General features: G+C 37.7%; 1 protein-coding gene across 1 annotated transcript; it reads left to right on the forward strand.

The window, feature by feature from the left end:
• Positions 1–4,583: 4,583 nt before the first annotated feature.
• LOC143848400 (3'(2'),5'-bisphosphate nucleotidase 1-like) lies at positions 4,584–16,388 on the forward strand. Its single transcript, XM_077357342.1, has 8 exons — positions 4,584–4,818; positions 6,434–6,509; positions 10,024–10,097; positions 10,236–10,441; positions 11,923–12,133; positions 12,232–12,330; positions 12,420–12,573; positions 15,973–16,388. Exons 1-8 carry the CDS (start codon positions 4,609–4,611, stop codon positions 16,143–16,145), a joined length of 1,203 nt encoding a protein of 400 aa, XP_077213457.1. The 5' UTR covers positions 4,584–4,608; the 3' UTR covers positions 16,146–16,388.
• The last annotated feature ends 75 nt before the right edge of the window (positions 16,389–16,463 follow it).

Consider the following 16,463-nt stretch of genomic DNA (forward strand, 5'->3'; position numbering starts at 1 on the left):
AAAATTATTAGAACAGATCTAAACTATCACAAATTTAAATAGTTTATCACAAGATAATTATAGTATGAAATAATTCCTAAAAATAGAACTAGGATAGTTAACAATAGATTAAGCGAGAATATGGAAGTGAACAAGAGGATCACTTACTAGAAGAAAATCTCCAAGATCCAACCAAGTCTCACTCAAAATCTACTTTTTGGAGGAGACAACCCTGATAGACTCTCTCTCTTTTTCTTCAAAAACAAATTAGGCCCAAAAACTCTAAAATTCGTAGGTCTTGACCCCTAATGCTGGGTGAAAAGATAGTTATCACCCACTTAAGGCCTTCTACTCAACATAAACAAATACCAACTAGAGTAAGCTCTAAATAAAAGAAAAGACTAACTAAAATAGAGAAAAGTATGTCTTTGTAAGGTTGCTTAAGAGTCGCATAGCCCTTTGGTAGGTCATAGTCCCCATGCATGTCAATCCTTGATGGTCATAGCTCACACATGCAAACTATCTGTGAATTCTAAGGATGAATTAGCTTACTTGTCACCAAGGGTCCGTTTGGATGTACGTACGAAGGAGTAGACAGAAAGAAAAAAAGTATTCCTATAATCCTATGTCTTTACTTTACTTTTCCTCCTGATTTGAGAATGAAGTCAAGCAATCAGTATGGCTTGCATTTGGAATAGATAAGGTCTGTCACATGTAGTAAAAGGCAACTAAACAATGCTTTGGAAAAGGAAAATAGGTCCTTCTACTATTATTTTCCCAATTTTTTATACAACCAAAGGAACATGTTACATATATTTGTAAGCCATTTAGGCATGACTAACATGTATGCACCAGCTTGAGGGAGAATTCGAGCGTAAGAATATCATGGAAAATTTAAAATGAGTCTACATTCACGTTTGGCTGTTCTGTCGTGCAAAAGTCAGCCACGAAATGGCTTTCCACAAAGTTGCCTAGCAAATCCCACTAAATTATTAAGCAATACTAATTAAGGGTGATTTGATTACATTAATCTCTTTTCATTTCAACGACAACAATAGTCCATATTGATATGTGCTTTTAATGCACCTGATATGATGTGGATAACTGATCATCAAATAATCCCCACCTTCCCATTGGAGGAATGTGGGCCATTGCTCATCAAATAATCCCAGCCATCCAATTGGAGCAATGTGGACCCCTGCTCAATTTTTCCCCCGACAAAGGGAAATGATATCAGCACAACCATGTTCTGTTATCGGCAGCATCACAACTTTTGGTATCTAAAGAGCTGTCAAAAGTTTATTACGTTCCCAAAAAGCCAAGTTCGTGCAATTATTAAAACATGGTAGTACCGATTTCATTTACTCCTATAAATCAGCCAAACTTTCTTGTGATGGAGTGTGAGTCGTGTGACTAAGAAAACAGGTGCTTATTCAGATGAAAAAGGCTACTAATATTGGCACTGCCGTGTTTTATTATTTGCCCAAAACCAACTTGTCTTTTCTCTTTATACTGGCTTCTAAGAGCTTTTTGGGGGAAAAGACAAGCTGGGTTTGTGCAAGTATTAAAACGAGGTAGTGCCAACTGCCAACATAGCCGATTAAAAATGTGTTATAATGAGATTAATCTCAGCCTTTTTCACAAGAAAGTGAATGAAAAAAACAGAAGGGCCAAAAAGTAAGGGAGCTCAAATGCGTATTATTTCTCATCTGGGAAGATGATAGGTGTGATAAACCAGCCACACATGCAAATTTTATCATCGCTCGACGGTTACTAATGCATTTGTTTACTATAAACAGAGTTGCAGTTTTCTCGCTTCAAGCGATGTGGGATTATTATACCCAAGGAATAGACCAATGGAACTGAGATTAACTTCTATAGCACCACCCCTTTCATTATTTTTTAACTTACCTCCTTGTTGACAGCAATTCCTCTCTATATTTTAAATATTGATATTGACTAGCAAGATGATCAAGATTTTAAAATGGTGCGCAGCAGTATAGTCCAGCATTTTTCAAAAATGACCTTACGGCCGACTTCGTGGGATGATCCAACCGTTCGTTTGTTGGGCCACCCCGCAAGTAGGTTGTGCCTCAAATATCACTTTCATAGGATGATCTAACCCTGACCTATAAAGGGATTGCAAATTATGGAAACCTCTATAGATTGGAGTGTTAGGATATTCTAAGGAAATGATTTTTCGGGCACGCCCAACAAATGAACAGTTTAGATCATTCCATGATGTGGGTCGTACAGTCCTTTTTGAGAAATATTGAACAATACGGCCACACGCCATATAAAATCTCTAATGATCTAAATCAATAACAGGAGCTATATCTAATAACCAATGTACATACCCGTATGTCCCTGATGAATCCGGCCTTCAGAAGTCTCATCAGCTCCTCTTTGACCTTCTTAGGACCTCTGGTGACATCCTCCTTGTTGGTTGTTGATAGGGTCTGAAACAATTCTTAGTCGGAAGACGATGTTCGACCAATTCCCTGTTCAATTCCGGCATTTCATGATAATCCCAGGCAAAGCAATCTTCGTATAGCTTTAATGGTTCTACATGTTTATTCTGATACTCTAAATTGAACAACTCGCTTAGAAAAAAACAGGCCGTTTATCAGTCTCGGTGCCCAGATTGATTTCGAGTAAAGGGTCCTGAGTTTCGGCCTTTGTGTCCTCCATTTTAGCTGGTGCAGGTTGTAAGTCCTCGAATTGAATGGCTTCGAGGTCTAATTCGGCCTCCATAATACATTCAGCCCAACAAGCTGGAATGTGATTGTAAGCCATCTGTTTGAGGTTGAGCGCTAACAACCTCTGCTGGACACCCCTGCATACCTGTCAGTGCGACTGTGCTGTCAGTGCTGTCAGTGCGAGTGATAGAGAATTAAAGATATAAAGTCACCCACGAAGATGAATCCATTGTTCTTTAACTTGATCAGACAATCTACAACTACAAAAAGTAAATGACAGCAAAAAAAATTAAATGATAAAAGATAAAATGCTATGGCATGTTTTGATTTGGTTCTGGGACTTCTTCCGATGGAGTCACCATTTTTTATAGTCTTTCATTCATAACTGCTCTCCATTGTCACATGTTCTAAGAGAGGGAACTTACAATAACCAACCACTTTAGCGTCCAACTTCCATTCCATACATTCCTTTGTTGGAGGGGATTTGCTAAGCTCCATCGCAAAAGGCTTTTCGCGGCTGGTCTGTTACATGTCAGACCAGCCACCTCGTGAATGGAGACAAAAGCTGTTGTCTTCATTAACGAGGTGGCTGATCTGATGTGCGACAGACCAGCCCTTCTTTGACCCGAAAGGGGACTTTAAAAATGGGTGCAGACAAAAGGTACTCCAACGGATTTTTTTAGTGTATAGTTTTCGGGTAATAAGACTTCACAAGTAGTATATATTTATTAAAAAAGAAAGGAAAAAAAACGAATTAGTTACAGGGGGTGCACAATGGAAAAAAGAAAAATATTACAATGGGAGTTCTAAACTGAAGGGCGCCCTTGCAAAAAATGGATGAAAGGGCGCCCCCATTGGTTATAAACACTAGAATGCATTGGATGGGGGGATGAAAAGTTAGAGAATATTAAATGCATTTTTTTGGAGTGCCAACCACTATAATTTTGTGAGTAGGTTCATGTTTGCCATTTTATAGAAGAAAGCCACGAACATGTGTCACTTCAGCCTTTTACACGTGATCATGGTTTTGTTGATCTCAATGACAATCATAATTGTGGCTTAAATGAGGTTGAAGACATCTTGGTCGGATAGTCCTACTCCCTCACCTATTAGGCCTATTCGGGGTTCCACCAAAGAGACTGAATAGTTGATTCCATTTTTTTTTGTAGTTCTTTTATCTGACGCATGAGATGCCATTTGTAACATGAAGAAAATGAAGAATACCTGTTTTGCAGTAGTTGTATAAGTAGTCAATAGAGAGGAGACAAGTCTAGGAACTTAACTTGTAGAATAGTTGCAAGCAGTGTTTTGTTGTCAACCTTGTAGGGTATTCGTAGGGAATGTAATTACCAAGAGAGATAAAACATCATTCTCAAGAATTCCAAGCAAAATTTCACCTTTTTTAGTGCCATTTGGTTTGGATTCAGATGCGATTATTAAGCACGACTAGTCCCATTGATTTCAAGTGCAATTATTACGTTGGATGGCTGTGCCTGTGCATCATGTTGGCCCACCTTACTGACTGATCTAAACCATTCATTTGTTTGTTAGACCTTGGCCTAGATCATCTGTGCGCAAAAAAATCTTCCATATAAGATGATCCAAACCCTCCAATCTGATGAGACGATAAATGGGCCCACCAGATGAAATGGTCCTCATAAGCCAACAGGTGTACAATGCTAGAAGTATGAAATCCGGGCAGAGAAATGTGGCTACCATGTTTTGATAATTGCACTAGCTTGCCTTGTCTTTTACTATTTAACCAACTGTCAAATTACCCCAAAAAGCTCTAAGAAGCCAATTAAAAAAACAAAAGCCAAGGCGAGCTAGTACAAATATCAAAACATGACAGTGCCAATATCAGTATCTATAAATGAATAAAGTAGGAAATGAAGGTTATTTAACCCTTTACTCTCTTTTAAACTATACAATGGCCTCTTGGGCTTTTGCCTCTTCAGCTTCTATAATAAACTCCAAAATCAGACTCCCCTTTTTCTCATCATCAAAAACCAAAACTCTCCCTTCACTTTCCATATCTTCAGCTCTTGGCTTTTCCAATCTCGTCAAAGCTTCAATGTCTTACGAAAGAGAGCTCTCCGTTGCCAAGAAAGCCGCCTCTCTTGCTGCTCGACTCTGTCAGGTAAAAACCCATCTCTCTCTCTCTCCCTCTCTCTCTCTCCCTCTCTCTCTCTCTCTCTCTCTCTTGAAAGTTCACTACTTATCTATTATTGTTCATTTTGGATGTTTAATCCAACTGCATTTACTGGACGTTTGGAAACATAGATTTTATAATCCATGGTTTTTCTAAAACCTGGATTTTATAACCCAAAGCCTAGATTGAAAAAGTACAATCCGGGTTTTAGCTTTTAAAATCCAGGATTTTATAATCCTGAAATAAAAACCTTGTATCCAAACGTCTAGTTAGGGTTCAATTTTTCTGTCAATTGTCATGTTCAAAGAATTAGGTTAGTACCCAAAGGAACCATTTGGATACAGTGATTTTATATCCATGATTTTACGAGCTAAAACTTGGATTTTATAAGCTGAAGTCTAGATTTTATAAGTTTAAGCCTGTATTGTACATTTTCAGAATTGTAAAATCCAGGTTTTAGCGTATAAAATCCAAGTTTTATTGCTTGTAAAATCCATGATTTTACAATCCTGGATTATAAAATCCATGTATCCAAACATTTCAAAACTGTACAGGGATTTTGGGTTTAATTTGCTGTGACAAAAGAAATCAGAAAAAGGCTTCCTTTTAGAGAGGAAATACTCTGAAAATGCTTAATAGTTTCTTATTCTGCAGAACCGTCCATAACAACTTAATAGTCTCTGACTCAGATTACACCAATTAGAGCCGGACTCAAACTCTTTTAAACATATCAGCTATCCATGAGAAAGTAGTTTTCTAGGTGGAATCCATTAGAGAGCTCAAGTATTACGAGATTTGATTGATACTATGAGACTGAAGGATAAAATTTCATGATTCAATTGATTTAACTTCCTTTTAATTAGGTTTCAAGACTCAGATAAGTCACAAAATCTTTTGACTTGCCTAAGTCACCAAGTTGAATCAAAACATGGACTAGTTTGATACTCTGTGGAATTTTGTGTGGAATCAATCACATAAAACTTGACTAGGTTTAGGCCTAGTTGATAGGGTTGCAACTCGGGTCAGGTTCAACACGAAAAAAGGACGGGTTGGGTTGAGTTCGGGTCTGTTTCGGGTTCGGGTTGAGTTTTCCCAACCCGGGTTGAGTTCGGGTTGAGGGCTTGGGCAACCTGACCTGAATGAAACCCGACATTTTTTATCATTTTTTTTGTAAGCTTAAAAACTCAGGTTGGGTTGGGTTGAACTCTGGTCCGGTTGGGTTTGGGTTGGAAAAAAGGGTTCCTTTGGTCGGGTCAAGTTGAACCTCATCAGGTTGGAAATCGGGTCGGGTTCGGGTTGAGTAAATGGTTCCTCAGGTCGGGTTGGCCTCAAACCGACCCGACCCAGCCCTACCCGAGTAGCACCCCTACCAGTTGAGTCAACTTGGCTGTGTTCTGTATTTGATTTAATTGTGTACTTTTGCACATGTTTGTATTTGATTTAATTGTGTACTTTTATGATGAGGAGAATATCATGGATTAATTAATGCTTGTTAACTATTTTCCCATGTTTTTTCTTTTGCACATGTTTGTATTTGATTCAATTATGTACTTGTCGTACAATGAGGAGAATATCATGGATTAATTAATGCTTGTTTCTCTAGACTGTGCAAAAGGCACTTTTGCAATCAGATGTCCAATCAAAGTCAGATAAAAGTCCTGTTACTGTAGCTGATTATGGTATTATTCCTTGAACTCTTTCCACATTCCTTTGATACAAAGTGTATTTTCTTTGTTAATGTTTCTTAGAAGCCATTGCATAGCTTGATTTTTTTTAATGGTACACACATAGGTGAATCTGATCCACATTGGATCCTTTGATAACCCTAAGGGTGCGTTTGGAGATCTCCAGGAATTGGTATTGACATCACGTTCCATTCCTACAATCCCCCCCCCCCCCCCCCTAAACGGATTGAAACTTCTGATTCTAGTGTTTAGATTGCATTGGAATTCATTAAGGGAATCAATCATGATTTCAATTCTAGCGTTTGGTACGGTCCAAACCAATGTCGGAATGGAATCAAATTTTCAATAAATTTTTCATATTATCACTAATAATTGAGACTTTGATTTTTTTCACTAATGAAGCATCAATAAGACTAGTAAAACCAAAAAAATATGTAGTTTTTCTGACGAATACTAGAAATATCTGTTAACCACGCATGGGATTCAAACGAATACTAGAAATATCTGTTCTCCAGGCATGGGATTCAAACCAACTTGCTAAAATGAAAAAAGCAACTACTAGAACCTACAAATTAGATAATCTGTCCTAATAACATGAATTTTCCAAGGGAAAAATATTGACGTTCTCATATCAACTCTCCTTCCACCTGAACTTGGAAATTCTATCTGTTAGATTTATGGAAAAAGAATTTTCCCAATTTTTTCCTTAAGAAGATAAGCATCCATCACTTACCGCTCAGCTGATTAGAACGACAAGAACATCAAAGGTTGAGAGAAAAATGCACAAAAAATGAAGGAGGGAGAGAGAGAGAGAGAGAGAGAGAGAGGATCATGTCTTTGGCGATAATCTTGGCATGAGAGGCCATACACACCTTCGGTCTAGAGAGAGGCGAGGCGAGGAGATGGAGATACGAAGAGGAGGCTTAATTTAGAATTTCACCAGTTTTAGGGGAACTTAGGTTTAATCTTTATACTTTATTTTTAGTGCCTTAAAATTCTCACAACAACAAAGTTCCGACCTTCACAGAACGTGCGACTAATAACGATGTTTAGTGTTCTTAAAAAGTAACGTGCCAGTAATGCAGGATTCGTAAGTTTGTAAAAATTTCCCGAAATCGCTCTCAACTAAACCCCCTGAAGTGTATCCTTCCCAAGGATTTGAACTCTCCGTAACTTAAGATCAGGATTCAATCCTGTTAAAAACTCAGATATCTTCCTTTGCTTTGTTTGTTTCTTCATACATTATGGGCTAAGTGCAATGGGTTTGTAATGATCCAACTCTTCCTACTTGCTCCTGAGAGTACCATAGTATTGTTCAATCTCTCCCTGAGCAAGATTTGCTGTCCTGATGAAGCTGATGTATATGTGAGTACGTCTGAGCTGCAGTGTCCCACACCTCCTATGTTGTTCTCAAGGAATAAAAACCCCTAATGATGCTAGGCTGCATATAGTGCAACAACCAGGACATCATACTGGGATTTTTAGACTCCCAATTTCATAGTTAGGTTCCTTTGGTTCTTTGATTCTCCCATTGATGCATGCCAGCTTTGGTCTGCTACAAATATATTCAAGCATATTATGATCATTCAAGGTAATAGATCCATCCAATCGACGATGATGATCTGGAGATCGGCGTGGTCCATCTAACTATTCCAACGGTCTAATTTGGACTTGAATGTGTCACAAAACTGCCTGTGGAAGTGTTATCAATCATACTTATGTATAAACACTACAAAACATATGCCGAGAGATGCCAGAATCAAGCAACCCTTGTAAAATTGTTCCAAAAAAGAAAACAAAATGCATGTCGTACAATTCCCTTGCTGTATGGTCAAGAATGCCCTGTAAGACGAGATTACAACACTCAAAACACATCCAATCAATCTGAAACCACTTCTATTGTATCCTTTTCAAAAAATGATAGGAAGAACTAAAAAACCATCACATAAGCAAAAAAGCACTCATAATGGTTTAAAAACATCGAATACCACAGGCACGGTGTCTGATATTTCAGTACATACAACTTTTTACATTTAATTCATATAGTTATTTATACATAATACATGCACTGCATTTTGCATGCAATTCATTTAAATATAATTATGTAAAACATATTGGCATAGTTTACTACTAATATGCTTACGATTTTGGTTTCGTTATGCGTTATACCACTAATACACTTGTGAGTTTGGTTTCGGTATGTTTTTTGGTTTCAACATGCATTTCAGCGGGGATGCAAAAACTTTTTTATCGTTTCGTGTCAGTTTTAGTGGAAATTAAAAACCATGTGCAAAAGTGGGAAGAGATCACAACTCTCGTTGATCCACTCTAACCTTACTATGATACTCTGTTGTTTTCTTAGGATTAACTAACAATATTGAAGAAAAGAAGAATGATAAGAGGAATACATACAAAGGTGGAAAGAGAGAAAGAGAGGAGAAAGGAAACGAAAATGGGAGATGGGTATGTTCCCTTTGTGGGTTCAACCCTTTTATTCTTCACTTAAGAAACGGAATATTATAAATATTCCCTTCTAGGCTTCAAGCATCATAAAACATAAAATAAGCATTCTCTTTCAACAGTTCCTACCAGCAATCCCAGCTTACCTACCAAAAAAAAAAAAAAGTTCCTACCAGCAAATTCATTTCAATACAACGTCAGACCAATTTTTAAGATCTTCAATGTGTACATAATATTTTTATTTCATATTAATGTAATATGCATGCATGCATATCGAATTCAAAACTTAACTACTGCAACTATTCATTTAAAGGAACCGAAGAATTAAAACCCTTTGCCAAAAAATTCCTTCTGAATGAGATTTTAATGATTTTATAAACAACCCTTTAGAGGACGTAAAAGACATCAAAGAGGGGGTGGAAACATTAGTCCCCTTTATGTTAATATTTTATAGGAAAAAACTATTAAAAACCAAGCAAAGAAATAGTATTGGAAGGACTTTTTCTAAAAAACCTAAAATCCCTAAAAGCTAGAATGAACTGCCCAGTTAAATTTTAGGAAAATGGACCCTATGGCAAATTGTATGATGTCATAGTGACATCCTGCTAACACAATCAATATCATTTTGGTGCTTTCTCCCTCTTTCTTTTGGTGTTCTAAAGCCTCTCTTTCATTCTGATTTGTTTGAACTTTGAACAGATGCAAAATATGGGTTGCATCAGGGCATGTGGGATCTTCAATTAGAATCAATATAGGAGATAACAATGGTTGATTTTTATTGGGGTAGAAAATGGTTGCCTAGAACAAGTAATGATTGCTAACCCATTACCCATGTGAGATAGTATAATCAAGATTGTGAAGGTCCGACACTTCACATGCTATTACAATTAATATTGTCAAGGATGTGATTGAAAAGACTGGAAATTCCTTACAATTGGTCCCACGATAAGTGTACAAATATTTATATATTGTTGGCCTATTTGTTTTGCTAAAGCTTTCGCAAGTTAATTACATTTTCTCGTCCATCAAATGTCAATGTATTTCTCAGGCTCACAGGCATTGGTTAGCCTTGTGTTGGAGAGGGAACTTCCTTCTGTATCCTTTTCAATGGTGGCTGAGGAGGTAAGTCTGCAAATGTTGTCTGTGATTCCGTACATGTATAGGTGATGGATTAGCTAGTATATTTTCTGAAGAGATATTTCCACACTATTTTCTTTCCATTTTACTGTAGTAGTTTTATTATTTTGATTGATTTCGTAGGATTCCGGGGATCTACGCAAGGATGAATCCCAAGAAATTTTAAATCGTATCACAAAGCTTGTAAATGATACACTCTCTAGTGATGGCGCATATGATATATCGCCCTTATCGACTGATGAAGTGCTTGCTGCAATTGATAGTGGCAAATCTGATGGAGGTCCCCATGGCCGACATTGGGTATTGGATCCCATAGATGGCACTAAAGGGTAAGCATGGTAATTTGAATTTGAATATTCTAAAATGAGTTTTTTCTTTTATAAAAAAATAGCTTGAGCATGGTAAGTTGGCATAAGTTTATCACAAAGAAAGTACATTGTTAAAAACATAACCCATTGATACTCTTATGGATCCTTAGGTAAAACTATTGAAGGAGAAGGGAGACCTCTATGAGGTTCCAAGAAGTTATTGTCGCCTTTTTGAAAGGCATTTTTACACAACGATTACATGCCTTTACATTGCCTTCCCGGTAAGTGTTGTTAGCTAGGTTATAGAAAATCTAATTGTTGTTCATTGGGAAGCTTTTAGGCTAATTTTGTGATACGTAATGGGGCCTCCTGACAAAGCAATTATTTTCAAAAGATAATAAATAACATAATCACATAAGTGTGGAAGGCTTCTTGGTTGCCGACTGGTCTGATTCGCCTTTTTGATAAGACTCTAGAACAAGCTATTGTACTTTTGTTGGAGGAAACTTGGTCGCATAGCCCATCAAGAAGCAAAATGTGGTTGCGTGGTGAAATGCAGAAGAAGACTATTGTGCAATAACCCACACAGTCTGTGTGTGAATTGATATGGCTAAGGACATAATGGAAGAGTCGGGATTCAAGGTTCTTCAACCTACGAACATGGATGGATCATTTCATTGAGTAAAAGTGGAGCATTTTTGCTTTGATTCAATTCTGTAAAATATCTGAAGTATGGTGGCAAGTGTAAAATTACCGAACATCGCCATGGAGTGAGTCGTCGATTTGCTTGAGATTTCATTGATGTCGATCCTGGGATGAATATCAAGAGGGTCCGTACGAGTTGCAGTGAGAGCCAAAGAGCATTGGCATCCATCCCTTCATGGGAGCTGAACTTGTACAATCTGAACAATTGCCTTTGTATGAGCAACTGTCTTGATTATTATCTTGTTCCAGAAGATCGAATGAATCTTCCACCCTAACCTATTGCCTCGCATTTCTGATCATAGGAAGAAACAAATTGCAATGTGGCTAATTTTGTCGTGGATGGTACTTTTAAACATAGAACCATGTGTTAGATCTGTAAGCATTTGTATGTGTTTTGAATGTGTAGTTCTTAATTTTGATCTAGTTAATACATGATATGCTTTTTAGCTCTTTGATCGATTCCATATCAACTAATGGAATCATAAAAATAATTTCAGTCAAAGTTGTTGGAGTGCTTTTTTTCTTAAATTATATAGTGTTTGTAGCCAAGGACATCACAATTTTCTTTCTTCCGTTCGTTTTTCAAATTGGGGATACATTGAATTCAGTTAATTAGGTAGAAGGAAAACATTTCTATGTACTTCCGTTCGTTTCATTAGTGATTATTTGGGTTTTTGATTTTGCTTTCATTTCTTGAAAATATACTAACAGAAATGATATCTTGCTTAATTGTGTTGCTCTGTTATTTTCATATCACCACTAAACTAGTTTATCTCACACACGAGGCTGGGTTTTAGGTTTGTAAGAGGAGATCAATATGCAATCGCATTAGCACTGCTAGATGAAGGACGAGTTGTTTTGGGTGTCCTGGCATGTCCAAATCTTCCTCTAACATCAATTGGTTGCCCTCATCAGCACTCTTTGCAAAACCAAGTTGGATGTCTTTTCTCTGCTAGAATTGGTGCTGGAACTGACATGCAATTATTAGATGGTTCTTCACCTACAAAGGTTAACATTTGTGCACAATTGGTTTATTCTTTCATTTATATTGCATTCATTTTTTATTCCTATATTGACGGTTCTTACTTGTATTGATTGCTGATCAGGTATCTGTCAGTGCCTTTGAAAACCCTGCAGAGGCATCTTTCTTTGAATCATTTGAGGCAGCCCATTCCTTGCATGGTTTATCAAGCTCCATAGCAAAGGTACCACTAGCAAACTAACTCGGTGTTGCCATTTACTAAGTCCATTTTTATCAAGTGTCATCAAGCCCATAATTTTATTTTTCGAATAGAAACTCGGTGTCCAAGCACCACCAGTTCGTATAGACAGCCAAGCGAAGTATGGGGCACTGGCTAGAGGAGATGGGGCCATTTATTTACGTTTTCCTCATCAAGGATACCGTGAGAAGATATGGGACCATGCAGCTGGTTGCATTGTGGTCACAGGTATTAACCACCCATGGATTCTCATAAATAAATTTAGTTATTTTCGTAGCATTCTCAAACGTCAACACATGCATTTTCAATATAGTGCCGCTCTCTAACATCAAATCTATATGACGAGCAACAAAGGCAGTCCAATATAATTTCTTTCTATTCTCCTTTACTTTCTCAAATTTATACAATGAGCAACACATGAAGTCAAATAGAATTTCCTTCTGTTCTCCATTAATTTCTTCTATGCACTAACACCAACGAACTAAATTAACAGGTCTTCATGATTTATGAACTTGACACACCCAGTGATTTTAAAAATTATCTTCCTGCCGGACTGTTGTGAGAAAAATTGATTAGACATCTATTTTCCTGTTATTCTATCCACCACATAATAGTGCACTCATATTTTGAACATGTCTTATTATGCTCTTCCATCATTGCATTTATATTCTTCACTTCCTCTTGAAATCTAATCGATTTTGCAAACTTAGTTGAATACAAAGATAAAAGTAAATGGAAAGAGATTACCAGTCCCAGTGAAGAGATGAAGAGCAAGAGACAAGATGATCACACCAGAGATTTTTATAGTGGTTTGTCAACTTGCCTATGTCCTCTCTTCTCAAGGTAGCCGTCCTTGAGGTTCCACTAACATCCAATCTCCCTTCACGGCAGAGATCAATACCAAGAACAGATCAACCGATCTCCTTTCATGGTAGAGATCAACACCAAGTACAATCTGAGCTTCTTGCTCCAAGGGTTTTAACAATGGTGACTCTTCTCACCAAATACAACGAATACGATTTACCTCTTGTAGGCTGATTGCAATTTGTAGCACGGATCTCACACTCTCAAAAGGAGATTACAAATGATAAGCTTGATCCAAACCTCATAAGATTGGTAGCAAGTTCAAGTGCCAAGGAGGTTGAGAGTGTATCTCCTCTTGAAATGAATGATATTTAGTTAAAAGCTCAAAATAATGATAATGTATCACCCTTAAAGATGTTTACAATGAAGTAGAGCACTTGTATTTGTAGAGGAGACCAAAAACTAGTTGTTTGGAGAGTCTAATGGCTCTCTCGGTTGACCCTTGGTCGACCTAGGAAGCAGTCGTTATGCCCTCCTAAAACAGTTTAAAATTTAAGTGCAGTCGATCACACCGACCCTTGGTCGCCCACGCATTCTCGGTTGCCCGCCACGACGGTACTGGATTTTTATAAAAATCCTGTTTTCTGGCCACGGTCAACTGGACCTCCCGGTCGCCCGTCAGAAGGGTACTAGATTTTTTATATAAAAAAAACCCAACTTTGGCCAGCGGTAAATTGAGCCAGCTCAAAGTTGGGTTTTTTTAAGAAATTTTTTAACTGTATTTTTCATTTCCAACTTTGGGACTCTTGGTCTCTTGAGTTTATTTTGAAAAATATTTGGTCTCTTTGGGTGCCTTGAACATGATTCAACCTTGGGAGGATGGATTTGACATTTTAAGTTGAAGTTTCTTCTTCTGGCCTTCAATGCTTCAAGTCATGACACTTTGAACTTTGCCTTTGCTTTAGATGTACTCCAATTGATTCCAGTTTCGGCTTCAGTTCACGACAATATATTGAACATTTGTGCTTAGGCTTTGGCTTTGATATTCTGCATTTGAATTTGAAGTAGTTTTGCCATTGCTTGGACTGAAGTAAAATCTGGTACAATGCATTAGTTCAATATAACTCGTCAATCAATTTTGGTTTGTTAAGAATCAAAACTTAGGTAATTGTTGAACCCTTGGGCTAACACTCACTGATGGATGCCCTTTGTTTTACTGGTCTCCATTCCTGCCCTGGTTGCTTTACTTGTCCCTTGGAGATGTTTGCTATATGACATGCTTCTGTTGTTGAATGAACGATATCCTTACATGTGTTAAATGATTTTGGTTTCCAATCGTACTCAATTTTTTGCTTGACAATCCCATTTGTTTTAATTTCAATTGAGAACTTGGTCCTGCTCCAGTGAATAGGGCTGGAATTCTGGAATTCTTCCTTTAGCTTCCATTTCCTAGTTAAATAATCCTGTAGTGTGTCAAAATATGGTCTTCTCCCCATGAAATAACCGATGAGACTGCTCTCCCATTTTTCTTCTGCTTCGTTGAAACCTTCGTCTGTGAATTCTACTCTTGGATTCCCTTTGTTATCTTGTAATGGAGCAATTGTATTCCAAGTGGGAGAGAGGAGCTTCTGTTGCCGATTTTTGCAAACAAAGAGCTCCACGATTTTGACATGACTGCGTGAGTGGTTTGCTTTTCTTTGTTCAGATCTATGTGGCTTCCATTTTTGTGTGCTTCTGATCCTCTCTGCCCGATACCTTCAAGAGAGTACAATTCAGTCTAGCGCTGATGTGGAAGGCCTTTTGAGTTACCAAGACTTTTTCCTCCATTCCAGGCAAGTGTGCATAGGGAAAGGGAGATGATCCCCCCCACGGATGATGCGCCCCCCTTTTAATGTGAATTGTGGACATACTAACGTTTTTTGACGTCAAATCACGTTAAAAGGGGGGCACATCATGCTGTGTTGTTATTTGGGGGGGGGGGGGGGGGGGGGGTGGGGGGGTGGGGATCATTGTCGTTCTGGAAATTCTGAAGAATAATAAATCTCAAGTAATTGGCGAATGGGAATGATGTGATTTGCTCCCTCTATTTTCATAAGATTTATTGGCTGGTGAAAAGGTAAGGCGTGATTTTCTCCATCTTTTTTTTTTGAAAAAAAAAAGTGCTTTTCTCATGGTCATATCTTCTGCCATGTCTGCAAAGATTGGAAATAGAAGGTTTAACTGTGTCTTTCCTTGATTGCTGGTAATTCTTATGTATGAATCTCAGTTGACTGGCTAATGGGTATGGTGTGGTTTACTCCAGAAGTTTTCAAAAAATTTCTGTTTTCCATTGTCATATCTCATAATAGCATGTACCCTTCCTATTCTTTGGTCCGCCTTATTTGATGGAGATGCATTTGCTTTGATTACTTCTAGGAATTTAGGAAAAAGCCGCCTTCTTAAGTTGTGCTGATTATTTTCATGATTGTTGGAACGTGATGTCCATACTACATGGTTTAATCAGCTGTAGCTGTTTTCCATTCACATATCTTGTTCTAGCCTCTATAAACAGTCTTCTTGTCAATTCAAAAAAGAGTTATTCAGCATAAAACAGAGCTGTTGAAACCTGCTAGAATTTCTTCGTGCCGAATTACCTAATCAAATATTGTTCATCATAGTCTTAACTGTTGAACTTTGTTTTATTGTTCATGACAGGTTTAAACTGTTTTACTTTGTTTGCATTCCTTCTATCTCTAAGTGACACGTGAAATTACTTTGTTCCTACTGATAACAAGAACTCTGTTCCTTAGCCTTTTTTAACAGCTTTTGTTTGATGAATTTCAGAAGCCGGCGGCGTAGTGACTGATGCTGCGGGAAATCCTTTGGATTTCTCAAAGGGAAAATACTTGGATCTCGAAAAGGGCATCATTGTCACCAATCAAAAGCTGATGCCTTTGCTCTTGAGGTCAGTGCGAGATGCAATTGCGGAGGAATCCCAATCGGCTTCAACCCTGTGATCCTTTTTTTCTATGGTAGTACTCTTTCATGATTCACTTGAATAAATATCCTTTCTACCCATCTCACTACTGAGGAACTAAATCATTAATGGGATTTTTACTAACTGTTCATGTGTATTAAAACAAGTGTACAACATCAACTTTGAGGGAAGGTCATTTTACTTAGTACATTATTATTTGCCAGACAAATTTACAAATTTGCTTATATCCCACATGAATTGCAAACTGCTTTGATGGACTAAATGAGCTTAAGCTGTTTCTCTCCCAAAAATTTTAGCTAATTGCAAATTGACAGGTAATTCTGGGAATGAACTGCAC

This window comes from Tasmannia lanceolata, unplaced genomic scaffold, assembly GCF_043159265.1.
Source record: "Tasmannia lanceolata isolate RefF3 unplaced genomic scaffold, GAP_Taslan_0.1 ptg000016l, whole genome shotgun sequence".
Taxonomy (NCBI): domain Eukaryota; kingdom Viridiplantae; phylum Streptophyta; class Magnoliopsida; order Canellales; family Winteraceae; genus Tasmannia; species Tasmannia lanceolata.